This window comes from Pempheris klunzingeri, chromosome 7 (genome assembly GCF_042242105.1).
Source record: "Pempheris klunzingeri isolate RE-2024b chromosome 7, fPemKlu1.hap1, whole genome shotgun sequence".
Lineage (NCBI taxonomy): Eukaryota > Metazoa > Chordata > Actinopteri > Acropomatiformes > Pempheridae > Pempheris > Pempheris klunzingeri.
In genome coordinates this window covers 15,367,082-15,382,872 of record NC_092018.1, presented here as the reverse complement: position 1 = coordinate 15,382,872, position 15,791 = coordinate 15,367,082, and the positions used below count along the sequence as shown (strand labels likewise).

At 42.4% G+C, this 15,791-nt stretch overlaps 2 protein-coding genes across 2 annotated transcripts in view; one reads left to right on the top strand and one right to left on the bottom strand.

Annotated features, from left to right (window-relative positions):
• adrb3a (adrenoceptor beta 3a) overlaps nucleotides 1-15,791 on the top strand; it is a 132,750-nt gene that overhangs the window by 68,059 nt on the left and 48,900 nt on the right. The gene's annotated exons all lie outside the window — the stretch shown is intronic.
• Nucleotides 1-15,791, bottom strand: part of adgra2 (adhesion G protein-coupled receptor A2) — a 38,496-nt gene that overhangs the window by 18,427 nt on the left and 4,278 nt on the right. Inside the window, exon 2 of the mRNA XM_070833439.1 lies at nucleotides 2,581-2,652. Within this exon, the coding sequence (XP_070689540.1) occupies nucleotides 2,581-2,652 (72 nt within the window). The remainder of the gene's footprint in view (nucleotides 1-2,580; nucleotides 2,653-15,791) is intronic.

Here is a 15,791-nt window from a genome sequence, read left to right as displayed (position 1 = left end):
TCCACCCTGTTGCCTCCTGCTAGTTTTATCACTGCTCCAGCTACATGGGCCAGTTAGTGGGTAAGCTCAGGTTACCCGACCCACTGACCCCACAGAGCTACGGGGAGCCTTGTCCTCACTTACAAAAACAAGCAACATCAGCTCATTTTACACTAAACACTTTAAACTACAGATATGCTATGACTTCAGTTATTTTCCCAAGTATTATTAGTCACAAGATCTTTTTTAGTGAACGGCTTTATCAGCGTCTTCAGTACGAGACAGTTGAGGTGAGAACTGAGAACTTGGCCTTGAAACTGTTCACCCATGGTGTTCACATGCCAGACATAAAAACAGCGATTCAGCTAAAATTTGGCTTTTGTTCTCAACTGGCACCTCTGGTGTGAGCTCCAGCAGGTAGGTACTAACAAGCCAACAACTGCAGCAAATTACCATATTTTTCTTTTTTTTTCGCCATTTTTGAGAAGCTCGTTAACTTCATGGGTGGCAACTCCAATTGGCATGTGGAACTAATATCCCTTCAACGTACCCACCCCTCCAACAAAAAAAGTATGTTTGCCAGACTACAGTATCCAGACTGAAGCTGCTCCATGTGTGTTGTTAGCTACCGGGACGCTGTAAAGCTTTACTGGGATGCTCTGTAAAACAGAACACCTTCTGGTGGGAAACACACACAGATGTAATTCTCACATAAGAGTATCTGAGCGTTCAAGGAGCCCGGAGTGGTGGCCTATAATCGCCAGTCTTGCCTGTGATGACTATAAAGTTGACTAAAAGACATATACCACGCGTACTGTACACTTAACTCCAAATGCACGATGCCTGCTGTTTATCTCATTTCCTGTTATCTAAATCCACACAGTCAAATTGTTACTGTAGTCTCTGAGCAAATCTCCTCGTTCTGACTCACCTGAATTTTCTAACAGCAACATGCTACTGTAACATGCTCACAATGGCAATGGTAGCGTGCTTATGCTGAGCTTTGCTGATTAGCACTAGTCATAAAGCAAAGACCTTGACAAATAGACCCAATGACTGTGGCGGGCCGTTCATTTTACACCTGGGCCTTCAGTGGCGTCCTACCTGAATCAAACCACCTCTTAATACCATCATTATGACGTCACGGCTATAGAAACCATCAATATTATACACAAAGGCAGTATAACAGGACGCTGCATTGCAGACAGGTATCTCATGTTACGAGAATGAATGACATCACTAAAACAAGAAACCCAATTAAAAGAATTCAACAAGTCACCAAACACTCTAACCACCGACTCGGCTTCAAACACAGAGTCGTTCAGTTGCCAATACCAGACATTCTCAGCAACACAATTTGCTCCTCTGTAAGCCGAGGGTACCGCTCGTAGTTGCTGACCTGAAAGTGGCGGACGAACCCTTTTCCCGGCTGGGACAATCAGAGGACGTGAAAATACTGACGTCATCGTACGCCTGCTAGAAGGCCCTGGGGTCACCAACTCGAAATCTGATTGGTTAAAGCAACAGTTTCATTGCGATGTATTTTAAGCTACGGGTGCCTGCACTTTTGATTCTGAAGGCCTCAGGGCAGATTTCTTTGACCCTGGCAACACATGATGGCTGAAATATGATTGGATAAAAGCTCTAATATAGACATACACTGCTGGAAGCACCCCAGCCCAGAGACGCGCTATGAAATGAAGAGCATAGACTATTAGGAATAATCTAAAATGATTAATGGGAAAATATTAAAACGTAAATCAGTGATTCTGAGTTTAGGCCAGCAGAGAAGGCCTTGCTGGCCCTGACGGCCCACCACTGCTGTGACTGTAATTCATCCACTGGGGGTGCAAATTTAAATTTCAGATCCAAATTTCATGACAATCCATCCAATAGTGGTCGAGACACTTTGCTAAAAACCCAATATGTTGATGTCATGATGGTGCAAGAGGGAAAGGTCAGAGGATCCCCAAAGACTTTAGGATTCATCATTTAGGGACCATGAATATCTGGACTAAATTTCATGGCATTCCGTCCAATAGCTGAGATTTTTCAGTCAGGATCAAAGTGGCTGACCGACTTATGGCTTATGGCTAAAACACTGAAGAGCTATTCTGATAGACAACAGTTCCCTCTATGGTTCCTTTCCTGTTTGTCGCCTAGACGGCCATTCATTTATATTTCCCCACAATTATCCTGCCCATCACCTGCCTCACACTCCATTCAGAGAGATTACAAGACTGTCTGTGAACCACAGGCGAAGCTGCCAACACACATCTCCTCCCAGAGATCTCCCTTATCTTGTCCTGTGGAGTGGGGCTTACCTGATAATGACGGACTGAAGCGTAATTATGTGAACTTTTCAACATAACTCTGTGATAGCCGGTCTGAGTGCATCATCCTCCCTGCTGGACAGAAGCCCATGATTGGATAGAAGCGCACAGAGCTGCTCAGATCCCCCTGATACCCTGTCTGTATTTCTTTGCCTGAGACGCGCTAAGATAACAGCTCACACGTGGATGCATAAGATATATCTCACATTAGCAATGACATATGCAGAGATGAGTAATCATGAAGGATGATAAACAGCAGGCTACTTACAGTTTTTCCAAAGCGTTAAGTCCAATGAAGGATCCATTTCTCAGAATTCGGATTTTGTTGTGGCTCAGTATCCTGTAAAAAAGAAACACAAGAGTATTGTCAGAAGTATTCAACTGGGAATAAACTGAAGCATATCTTATGATACTAAACTCAAATATGCTCCAGGGGAGCTCAGATTAAACCAACCACACAGGGAAGGGGTCACAAGAGGAGGATGAGAGCCGAGTGAAATGTCCACTTGGTGCTGCAGTTTCACCAGATTAGCCTGACCAGAGATATTAGCTGAAGATGTTTCCAATTAATGGTAAAGACGGAACAGTACATCAAGATTAGGAGGGAAGCTGTAATCTTGATAATCATTTCGCATAAATTTTTACATCAAAAGGATGTCTTTCCACATTAAACCAATGGCGGCGCAGGCCATGTTAATTAGCCCTTTCCCTACTGGCGAATCACTTGGCTTATAGGATTCTTATCAGCTTAGAGGGCAGAGGGCCACGGCACACAGTGGAAGTGAGGTTTGCTTCGTCTGACAGGGGATCATGGGAAATGGATATTTAAAGTAATCACTTTGCTCCGAGGGACTTGCCATTGTCAGAGTCAGCCAGGACAGACCTGTGTGTGGACTTTTACAGGAATACTTTGGCTTTTTGTGGAATTCGCTTTCTTGCCGGGACTTAGATGAGAGGCTTGACACCACTCTCATGTCGGAGGTGCTAAATAAGAAGCTATAGCCTGCAGGTGTGTGGCTTAGCTTTGCAGAAGGACTGAAATCAGGCTTGCTGCATCTCTCCTGGCTCTGCCCACAGGTACCAAAATAATCTCACACACATAAAGAAAACACTCATACTGACTCATTAAAGCCCCCTGTAATTCTTGTCTTTGCTGAACCCCACTGGTTTAACTTTTTAACTGGTTTTTCTTTTCTCTCTGTGACATCACTGGATACAGTGTTGAAGGCGGGACTCTTATCATTCCTATGAAATTTGCTTAGTGGCGCATGAAGCCAAAAAGTTCAACTTCCTGGGTGTAAAAGTATCCAGATGTTGCACATTGTCGGGCCCATGGACCATGCGCACTAGCATCCCGACCCTGCCGAGCCGGCAAATAAAATGCTCCTCTAGACTTAATGTAAAATATCTAAATGTTATTGGACCGAATGGATGAAAGTCTAATGGTGAAACGAGTCATTTCATGGGGCTTGTGACTTTCACAATGTAAGTCTATGGGAAAAAGTCTTTTGGGTCCAATGGCATCACGTGATGGACGCCATTGTAGTAATCACACAGTTTGACCACTGTGTAAAATTGGCTTCAAATCCTGGCGCACTTCCTGGGGGCTTGCTGACATGGAGTGGACCAAGACACTGCTTTTCAGCCTGGTGTTAAGTTACTTTACTACACAGCTTTGTTCAATACTCAATTCTGATTGGTCAATTATTCTGTTAAGTTCTGTTCTGTTAAGTATAACAAACTGTTGCTATGGACACAGTTCTGATAGCGGAAAGCATTTTAAAATCAATATTTAATTGATATTAATATGAAACTGTGTAATAAGTGGGATGATGTATTAGCCATTAGCGGCCATTATCGTAAAACGAACCCCAACAGGGTTGTGCAGGACCACAACGCGACACCAACGAAGCATAAAACTCTAACACCAGAGATTGGAGACATGTGTTGTTAGGTTTTTGCCACTAAAACATTGGGGAAAAGTTAGGGGAAAGACTGTGGTTTTGCTTAAATGTTGAAAAAGCCAATGCATCCTGTCTCAGGCTTCAAGTCAGTGTTGAGTTATTCAATATTCAGCCAAGACCCCCTCCGCTTCTGCACATTTGTTGTATAGGAACATAACTTTCAGGAGACAGAGTTCAGTGTTTCCACTACTGTGGATCCACAGACCTGCCCACGTCCCCTCAGCAGGAGCTCCCAGTGCAGCGGGGGCCCTGCACTGGCGACAGCCCGCCATCATTAACACACCCTTCAGTTTCACATCATCCTCGCCCCTGCCACATGGTGCTTAATGGGCTGTTTGCAACATTGAGTGTGTTCTTAATCGAGAGAGTGGAGCTGTGTGAGCTCTCTTAAAAGTGGGAGCGGATTGTGAACAGTCTGTGAGATTTACAGATTCAGCAGCAGCAGTCCACCCCACCCCCACCCCCCCTTCCCGTTTCCTGCCACATCAATAAAAACACTGCCTTCAGCTCTGCACCTTCCAACTCATTTAATGACCAGATTTAATCATCCAGTCTTGATATACGGGGACAAACTTCGGCCCGACTTCACTTCAATAACTTCACTGACAGCCACAATATCAAGATGACTTGAAGACAGAACAGTTTATTCACAAAGCAAACAAACAACATGAAAAGTACATTTTCTGTCTCTTCAAGTTGTTCTGGACACCTCTGTCAATATCGTCCTACAATAATCTAACAAAATTAGAAACCAGATATATGTATTTTCAAACTGAGCTGCAATCAAGAGACGAGAGACGCTCCACTGATAATTACTATAATCTGACTGTTTTACTAGGCATTTACACCAAAATCCTCTCTATTTTAGGTTTAGTTGTGAAAATGTGCTAAATCAGTAGGATTCCTATCACAAAAACCACTTTCATTCCCAAAGTTGAAGCCTCCAAAATAGACATCATCCCAGACCAGAGCTTTATTTCTAGCTTTGGAGAAGAAATAAATAAAATCATGGCATGTTCGCAAATCAACACTGAATTGCTGAAATCAATCACAGTCAAGTCAAGGCTTTTTTCGTGTGGGTGTTAAACAAGAGCAGAGTCAGTCCTCTTGTGGTGTAGCCTGTATTTGAACCTATGACTCCTGGACTTTAAGGTCTCTCACTTGACTTTGGGCACAGTATCTCTCCCATAACTGGATGCAGGCCCGGGATGAAAAGCTACAGAAGATCCGGAACTGCCTGAATAATTCAATACAGATAGGAGAGGAGAAAGTCACATCTGGCAAAGAAGCAAGCCGTTTAATTCAACACAGACAGTTTAGATGCAGTTCCTTCTTGACTAAGCTTATCATGCAGAAAAAAAACTACAAGTCAGAGGAAAGCGCACATGTTTGGGTTTGGTATGCTTGAATATGTGCGTATCAATGCATTTTCTATGAGAACAAAATAGATAATTATGATCTGATTCGCAAAGTTTCCTGCTTAAAACATACACAGATGTGTTTATTTGTGTGCAGTGTCCATGCATGTTTGGAAAGAAAATAATTTCACATTTGGCATCCTATCACAATAACCTTCATTTGTCTCAAGTTAAGACATTTCAACACACAATATTTCAATTAGTGTGCTACTCTGTACATCAGGACTTGAAAGCTGACTTTCACAAATAAACAAAGGCCACAAAATGAGCTAAGTGAAACCCTCCCACAGACAACAAAAGGCGCAGATTTCCAGGAACGCGAGGGAGTTGCAGAAGGCAGGTCACTACTGTATAATCCCCACAGCCTGATGTTTGGAGCGCAGTTGTAGTGAAGGACATTGTTCTTTTATAAACAATACACAGAGCACAACTCTGCGAAAGAGAGAGAGAGAGAGAGAGGCTGAACTCTGTAAACAGACAGAAATAGTCGATGTTCCCATCAGGCTAAACAGGAAACCCAGCCAATTAGCTGTTTATTCAGAACCCGGTTTCAGGGGTCAGAGGTTGCAGAGAGAGCACTTCCTGGACAGCCAACAGACAGATGGAGCAGTTTTTGGAGGCAGGTGACAGCTGAGGCATATGAGAGTGCATCACTTCATCACTGGAGTATACAAAGGTTAACAGAGCTTTACAAGCAAAGAAGATGAGTAGCTTCTTAAGCATAGAAATCCACGCTACTTGGAGGCCCCTTCAGCACTGCTACTGAGGTCTTACTGTACACGAGCGGCGAAGTGACACATCAGATGGTAGAGTTAGTCAGCTTTCAAGAGCAATAAGCTGTACAGTACATGGAACGACAGTGTGATAACTCAGTCCAGACTATGGATGGTATCTCTCATTCACTTAACCCTGTCAGACCACAAAGGCCTCGCAGAAATCAGACGGGCTAATTGAATCCATCTAATCCAAAGAAAAAAAACAGGCCCACATGTCAGGCTCCAGGACCCCCATTCACCCATTTCATCTAATTCATTTACATTAGGATCAAAAAGCAGGGGGTCACATGAAAAGAGCCAGGTCAAACAAAAGCATAGACACCAGCCCTGCCCTTGTGTGGTGCACTCATGGCAGAGGGGTTAAACACGGTCAGTAGACATGGAAGGTACATATATATCACCACCGCACTTCATGTCCTGCTGTGTTTTCTATCAAATCTGAAATAAAAATGAAAGTGAATCTATTGTTTCACTTCTACTAAACCCGGATCAGCATCTCATGGTTGAAAGTTATCCTGTAAAAAAAATTAAAGTTACAATATGCTCTGCAGGGGGCTTGCACGTTTTATACTTTTTGGATTCTATTTTTGTGCAAATACTTTTGTAATTAATTATCTGTATTATCTATCTAACAGGCATTTGCAATTGCCCACACTTTTCATAGTTACTGTAGCTGACTTTGGTTAACTGCATAGAGCTCTATAAAGAGAAATAGAAAAAGACGACTGCAGGTAACCTGGTCCAGTGAAGTGGTCAGGATGTCTCAGTGTCTCATCTCTTATCAAAAGTGTTCTTACAAATTGATGAAAAATCTCCTGCATCACCTTGATCCAGATGATGTAAGAGATCTCTCCAAACAAATACTGTGTATTGGAGTCAAAGCAAACTTTAACTACAGATTAGTTGCACAGTGTATGCATTTATAGAAACACACTGTCAGGAACGCAATGTTTTTGTGGCCATTTTAATTCATTATTTACAAATAAAAAGCACTGCTACTATGCTTGATGCTTCGGTAGGATGTGCCTTAGCTCAGTGTTAGCTCAGGGTTTCCTTGGTGCGTGACAGAGTGTGAAAAAGTACAAACCACACAAAGAGTCTTGTCTAGTAAACCACAGCAGCTCCTCCCTGCACCATGCCACTCACTTTGTTGGTTTGCTCAATTTGTCTCCTAAACCCACAAAGCCTTTGAGGGCCACACAGGGGCACAACAGCACGTGCCAAATCGTATTTGCTCACCGTTTCACTTCTGCTCTTCCTCCTGGATCCTAACTGGAAGGCAGTCTCACTGTAATGTTCTGCCTCAGGTGTGTGTGTGCATATGTCTTTGCGTACCTGTGTGTACTGTAAACTGTGACTGTCAGTGGAAAGCAGCATGCTTCCCACAGCTGCTTCTGGTTTTGGGGTCATTGTCAACCCATCATTTCACTGAGGAATCGTCTCTGTGGTGGAGCTGGGAAGGCTCTCTGTGTGGTGCACGGCACCGACACAGGCAGCAGCTGAACGCAGTCCTTTCAACTTTCCAGATCGCAACCTGGTGCGGAGGAACAGCGAGGGAAAACACATCCTTCTATCTCCTGTCCTAACCACAGCTAGAACACCATAAACCAAAACTCAACAGAAAGTCCTACTTACAGTCGGTTACTGCTGAAGGTTTGGTGTCAGTCTCTTTGCACCCTTTATCCTCTCTTCCCACTAGACACACTTAAATCTTGTGCTTTTTTTTCTCCTTTCAAGTGGGAAGCATGCACAGGAAATGCTCCATCCTGGTTTGGCATTTAGTCCCGGACATGAATGAGATGCAATTGAGCAAAAAGCACTGATTCCAATTGGCTGCCGTTGCCCCCTAAATATTTAGGCATGCAGAACTCAGACAGTGAGCTCTATGTAGCTGCAGGCCTCAGCAAACCACAAACTGACTAAGAGTCTTAAGGAGGGATTTATATGTAATAAGAATTCATCTGCAGGCTAAGCTGCCTGCTCTCATTACCTATGTATTACTATTTACAATCTAGGAATTAATAACAATGTTTTTTTTACTGTATTCTGAAGACAGAGAAGACAGACACACAGTGTCACTGGATATCCATGAAGGCATGAGAGCTGATGAGACGCTCCACCTCCCGTCCCACCCTGAGCGTTGATCCAGCACTCCAAGGCCAACAGAGACAGAGAGACGCAGGTTCAGCTCAAATAAAAAGAGTCAAAACAAGCGAGCAGGCCACTGTGTAAACATCATTTAACTTTGGATAGGTCTCTTACCCTCGAGGACCACATGCGAGGTGAAAGACAAGAACCCTTGAAAGAGATTGGTAACGTGCCATAAATCCAGCCCTAATTCAGAGACCAACGGGAGCCAGATAATGAGAGTGATTTTCAATGAGAGTCTCAGAGCGTCATTATTGAATTAAGCCCAGTTTAATTAGCATGCTGACTTGATAACGCACACGCTGGTCTGTGTCACAGCAGTGCTTCAGTTCCAATAAATAAAAAATAATAATTTAGCCTTCAGGGAATTTTCCTTAGAGGTAATTAAATTCTGCAGAAAGCAATACGATTATCCACTTTTACACTAACAGCACAGCATTGTGTGAGCACTTTAATTTGTGTACGTTACAGCTGAGAACATTCTATACAAAACCGTCAGTGTTTTTTACTGCATTTTCCCTCTTTGCTTTCCATTTGGGCGGCTTCTGCTTGCCAGAGTTGCGTTTCAAGTAAATTGGCGGTTCACAGAGGAGAACTAAGAGGACATGGCAGCATTTCTCTTTATATACACATTACACACACTTCAGTCAGAGTAACGAGGACAGACGTAGTGGATCAACAAAATATTGTGGTTGAACCAAAAGATGGATTAAAAGATGTATTACTTAATTTGGCTGTTACCGGGTGTTCCAAGGCTGCTTGCACCGGCCCAAATGCCAGGTCTAATAGATCAAAAGTTCATTACACTGCAGCTTAACCTCATGGACGTGGAGCTGGACTCAATCAGAGAGTCTCTTTTCAGGGTCAGTTATGAGCTTCGGGAACGCCAGTGACAAGGGACACTATGATCATACCTACAAGATACCTAGAGAGTTAGATGAGGAGGTTAATGTCAAGCTTAAATGTTATTTGTTCATTAATCATAAGGTTACAGCAAGCTGCCACAACCACACACTGCTTTCACATTTTTAGTTTTGGTATGGATTTAGCAAATGATAGTCGGCGCGTTAAGTGGAGAGCTTCAGAGGTAAAGGCATGTGGATTTTGTTAGCTTTGGACAGAGCCGGGCTAGCTGTTTTCCTGTTTCCACTCATTACGCTAAGCTAAGCTAAGCTAAGCTAATTGACTGCTGGCTGTAGCCTTATACTTAATGGTCCACATAAGAGATTGGTATCAATCATCTCATCTAACTCCCAGCAAGAAAGCACATAATTGTAACTCCAAAAATGTTGAACTATTGCTTTAAAATTTGTGAGATTTGCTGCATTAGGGAAATTCAGTTAAATTCTCCATGTCAGGACAATGTATTCACTCTCAAAGTAGGTTAAAATAAACTCTTAAAATAAAATGTTGTCCTATGTGATATATTTGACCCAAGTCTACACGTAAGCAGGCTTCAAAATGAACTGATGACTGTAGCCTCCAAGACAAAGTGTAAAATTGTAAATGTATTCACATTGAGGTAAAAGATCAATTTTTTCCAACTTCTTAAAGGTGCCACTTGTATCACTTGCGTACATTTACAAACACACTTAGACGCAGCCTCTTGCCAAGCTGAAGCTCCCGTGGCACCAAACTTACAGCAGTGATTGGTGTAAACCATCATTAGTGGCCGAGAATTCTGGGTCATATGTGTGTGTGTGTGTGTGTGTGTGTGTGTGTGTGTGTGTGTGTGTGTGTGTGTCTCCCTGGTGCATTTGGTGCAAGAGTTGGTATATAGGGTGCATCAGGGTTTTAATGATCGCTACAGAAAGACTTACATTCCCGATTATTTGTTCATTTTCACTCAAACAGATCTTTCGATTTGTCACAGTAGGTAGAACAAATGTCTTGTTAATAACATTAACTATGCCGGTGTGACAGTGAAGCAATATTCACAATACCAGGACCCTGAAGCTGAAATAGCTGAGAGGACGTCAGTCACAATTGACATTGGCAAAATGTCTTCTCAAAAGCCAACACATTTAACACTGAGGCAAACTTTTCCTACAGAAAGAATCTTGTTTTAGTGAACTTTAGTGAGCTGTCTTTGCAAGTGAGGACACATGAAAGATAAGAATTCAATTGATTGTGTTTGTCCAAATAAAATGTTGGAGTATTTTCTGCTTCCCCTGTTGTTATTGAATCCCTGTCTCCATTTGATAAAAGTTGGTGGTCTGTATAAACACCATTGAAAAGAAGTTGCATCATTTATACAGCACGTTGTTTGAAATGTGAAGAGATGGTTTTTTTTCTCTGAAACTGCCTGTGTCCTGATTCATGATAGTAGGTTATTTCTCTTATTTCAGTGGTGTATGGCAGCTTCTGTGTGTCGTCCAAAGGAAAGAAGTTCAATTTAGATGGAAGATAACATGTTTTGAATAAAGTGTTTAATTTTGTCTGAGGTTTGGCCAGACTAAGTGTGGCTTTTTTTTTTTGTGCTTACAGCTTTGGGAAAGTAAATTGACATTTCAGAAAATGTGTGTAAAGCGGGCAGTGGAAAAAAATAAAACTGTAAAAATTTCATACTGGCCAGTCTGTGTCACATAAGCCCTTGTAATGAATATGGTGCAGATGGTTTGATTATGTTTGGATTGCATATTATAGATTTGCTACTGTGCTGGCTGTGTGTAACATGATAAATTATATTTAATATCATTCATTTTATGGTGAAAGTTCACATGTGTGGTTGTTGACACTTGGCATTTGTATCAGGCTTCAAAAGCCCGCATCAGTTGGGCCCAGCTCTTGTCTCTCGGTCTCTCTCTTGCTAATGGACACTTTTGCAGGGACAGGAAGAGGAAGGATGAGGGAAGAGGAGTGAGAGAAAGCATAAGCAGAGAAATCTCTCAGACTGGGACGTGGCTGTGTCATCTTTGTTACAATAAGTACTTTATAAGAGGCCTCCAGACTGCACCCACCATTGGGCACCTGGGTCCGTCCAAATAGCTTAACCCCTTCGCACAGAGAGCCCCCTAAGCCAGCGGTCCCAGGAGCCCCTTGCACCCTGAGCCCGTCCTCAGAGAGTCACGCCACTGAATGTAACAGAGAGACTAAACGCCCTCAAGCGCAACAGGCACTTTAGCAGCAAATGCATGTCAAGATGTGAATGTCCCCATTGTTCTTGACCCACCGGAGGGCTTGTGGCAGCCACCAGGGAACGCTGCCAAGCTACAAGCCCCATTTACCGCCTGTCATGGAAAGGAGCATCCATGTAATTGCATGCAAAATATTTTTTGTGAAATCACTTTGCGAACACCAATTTAATAATTCAGGAGGAGAGGAGGGCGAGAGAAGCCACATTAAGGGGTGAAAAAGATTCTTGTCAGACATGTTAAAGTGACAAACAAATGAGTTGGATGATATGTAGAGAATCTTGTATTACTCAGCTTTATTATCATACTTTCATGCCTTGAGGCTAGATATGGGGAGTGAGCTGATGCATTTGATATGTGCAACCACTTATTATAGAGTATACTGCATTGTGCTTGGGTTACCAGGCTGGGCCAGGGAGTAAGGCTTTGTGGTTTGTGGCTGTGTGTGTGTGTGTGTGTGTGTGTGTGTGCAGATTTGGATGCACAAGTGTGTGACCTATCAGATTTATTTATATGGAAAGTGTGTATGTTTAACTCAATGTGTGTATGTGTGTGTGCGCTTAAGTGGTCCAAAAGCTACTAGTCTAAAATTAAAATCTGGGTTTTTGAAATGTCTCTAATTAGAGAGGGGAGGACTGAAGCCTATTTTGAGAGCTGTGGCCATGCACGCCCTTCCCATATGTGTACGCAGAGGCAAACAGCCTAACACACACACAATACCCACTTTGGAGAGGAAGCTCCCCCACTTGGAGTTACTCTTATTAGACAATTCATCGAGTTTTGCTAACAGGAACCGTCCATGAAGTGTGCTTCTTGTGCCGTCTATACGCAGTTTACTAAAGCTGGACAGCCAGTGGACTTAAAAGACATAAACAAGAAGCTGCTACGAATATTAACAGCCAGAGAGCACAAGTTGAAATACCACCGCCTTACAGTGAAGCTGCAATAAATTATTGCAATATTTGGAGTCAAAGACAAGTCAAGACAAACCAAATTGAAAAGTTTATGGCCTCAGAGCATGAACACAATAGTCAGTTTAATCACCGTCTAAAGTGTTTTTACACTTTTAATGAGGCAATTTAGTGAATTTAGCCTTTTCAGACAGTGAGTGGAATGTGGTGTATGCCTGGCTAACATTGTCTCATTGTTCTGTCTCATAACCAGCCTCTGTTTTCTGCTCCTGAGCAAAGACTGCTGGGAAATCAGCCTGCTTTTACAAAGGGTTGGCTAAAATCTCTCTGCTCCAGATACTCTCACGGTGTCTTTTGAAGCATCTGTGAGAAGGTTGTGTTTTTATTCACAGTTAGTAATCGCATCGCCCCAATTCTAATTGGGACACCAGCTCTGACACCAGAATTTATGAAGTAATCATAAAGCACGTATTGTAAAAACATGGTAGACCAACATGCTTTCAAAAGAATGGTTTGATTTCATGCACGCTGTGTCTTTAAACAGCGGTTTATTCCATCAATTCAGAATTTAATAAAAGCTTATTACTTTATTTCACAACCAGCTCCGTCCCTTTGATTGAGGCTGTGAACCAACTCATATTTAGAGAAGGAGCGGTGTATATAAGAGGCATAGTGACAGATTTTTAATATCTTGTGGTTCTGTGTTACAGTAATAACATACTCGACCTTAAAATGGTTTGGAGGGATGATCTAGAAGTCATGAAGATGAGTTGTTGTTGGTTGCTTTAGACATAATCAGACAATGAACAAAAAGTAGCCACACTCTTGATATTGTATTGTATTAGGACGAATGAGATTCATTCATTTGTCACTTTAAGCTTGGAAATGTGCCACCTAGTTCACTGGTAGATTGGCCTGAACCTTTGTTTAATGACACAGCAAAGAGATGTCTGCAAAAGAAGTTTCTTACTATCCGTTGATGGTTTAAAGATAGTTGTTAGTGTTGTTATCCCTTCTAGACGATATTATTCTATGTAATCAGCCAGTAAAAAAAAAAAAAGCTCCGAGGCTAATAGCTGGTTCAAATAAATATGACCACAACACACCACATTCAGTCAGTTTAAAATTGATTTAAGGATTTTATTAATAACTTTTGAAGCTGTTTGTGGTCTGGCACCTAATTGTAGAACTGAGCTCCTGACTCCACGACTTATGGTGTCCATATGCAGACTTAAAGGACATTTTGGGAAATTCCCTGTCTTGCAGAGAATTAGACGAGGAGATTGATACCATTGTCATATCTGGGAAGTATGAAGCTAGAACCAGCAGATTTAGCATAACAACAGGAAACAGGGGAAACAGCTAGCCTGGCTGTGTCAGCAGCTCTACATTCTATTTAATAACGTGATGCACCCATTTGGTTTGTCATGTTGTACTTTTTTATTAAGTACGCAAACCAAAGTAAAGACAAGATGAGGTTTCATGTCTGGACACAGCCAGGCTATCGTTAGCTGTCCCACTGTCTCTGGTCTTTATGCTGAGCTAAGCTAATTGTCTCTTGGCTCCAGCTTCATATTTATACTGTCAGATATAAGAGTGCTATTGATCTTCTCATTTAACTCTTGGCAAAAACAAAGGAAGCATATTTCTCAAAATGTCACACTATATCGAGAGTCGAAGTGATGTAATCAGTGTGCTGTGTGGTTCACTTCAGATGTCTAGAAGGACAGTACTTTTTTTAAAAAGAAAAATAATCTAATATCATTGTTTACTCATTATATCTGATTTTCGCTGCCTTTAACGAACGATAGTCGAGAAGCAGCTGCAAGCTCAGATATGTCTGTAATAACAGCCGGACAGGACGAGGTAAAAACCTGGGTTTCTAATTCTAACGGCACGTACCAAAGTGGATGCCAACATTGTCTTGAAATACTGAAGTCGAGAAACATAGTCCATTTTTTCCGAATGAGAGACATGCTGAATGAAAGATTGCATTAGTTATGGAAACAGTGGAACCAAGGCTGAGCTGGACATGACGTCATGGCTTCAGCTCTCAGTAGTTGGTATCCAGAAGGAACCAGGGACCATTTGTCATCAGCTCTGAATAGTTTGCTGATTGAACTTATATCAGTCAACCCAGCAACCTTATTTAAATCTCTTTGTCTTTAGGTGTCTAAATGTCTTGTCATATTCTTGTTTAGTCTGTGCTCTGTGTCAGTGTTTCAATGATTTCATGCATCTCTAACTCTGTATGGAAAGTTGTATTATTCATATTGGTAGATATAGTTTATATATATATATACTTCAGGTACTTCTGCGACATTGACATCAAAATCCAGTAGATGACTGCACCATTGTCATGGATTATTTCTCAAGACAAAGCATATCAGAAACACTAACACACACACACACACTGAAGCCACAGGCATTCCCACTATAGACACCCATTATCTCCGCCTGTATCCATGTGTTGTCGACCCAGAGCAGGAACTTTGGGGGCCGCTGTGGTCAGACACAGGGAGAGGGAAGTTAGCGCTGGCAAAGAAAAGTCAAAGTCAGGCATTTTTGGAGTAAGATAAGAAGAGAGCTGCGCGAAAGGAAAAACTAAAATAACAAGAAGCCACTTGGGGGTATGCGATTACTATGACAACACATGGCTCTGTTTTTGCCAGGTTTTGAAATATCGCAGCCTTTTAATCAACAAACACAACGAGGTGATAAGTGAAATTCACATTCATCATCCAAACAGGCGGGCAGCTACAATCCAGCACAGTAGGTGTGCCGGGATGTCCCACTCCGGTCATGTTACCTTGACCCGTGAGGGCACAATAAAACCAGGGGCTTGTGTGGCATTGGCAGGTGCTGCAGCTGAGTGTAAAGCTCCGAGTATCCAGTGTCAGGCCTTTGTTTGCTTTTTTGATTTATTGCTGACCACTGCCCCACCTAACATGTGTGGAGGAGAGCCCGCTCCCCCTCCTCTCAACACCTTTCCCCACATAAATAAACCCTATCGCTGCAGGAATGCCTGAGCTCTCCCTGCTATTGGAATTCTCCCTGCTGATAAGACGACTGTTTAGGGTGCTTCATCGACATACTCCCGTCTCAACACATAGTGACTCACAGACCCA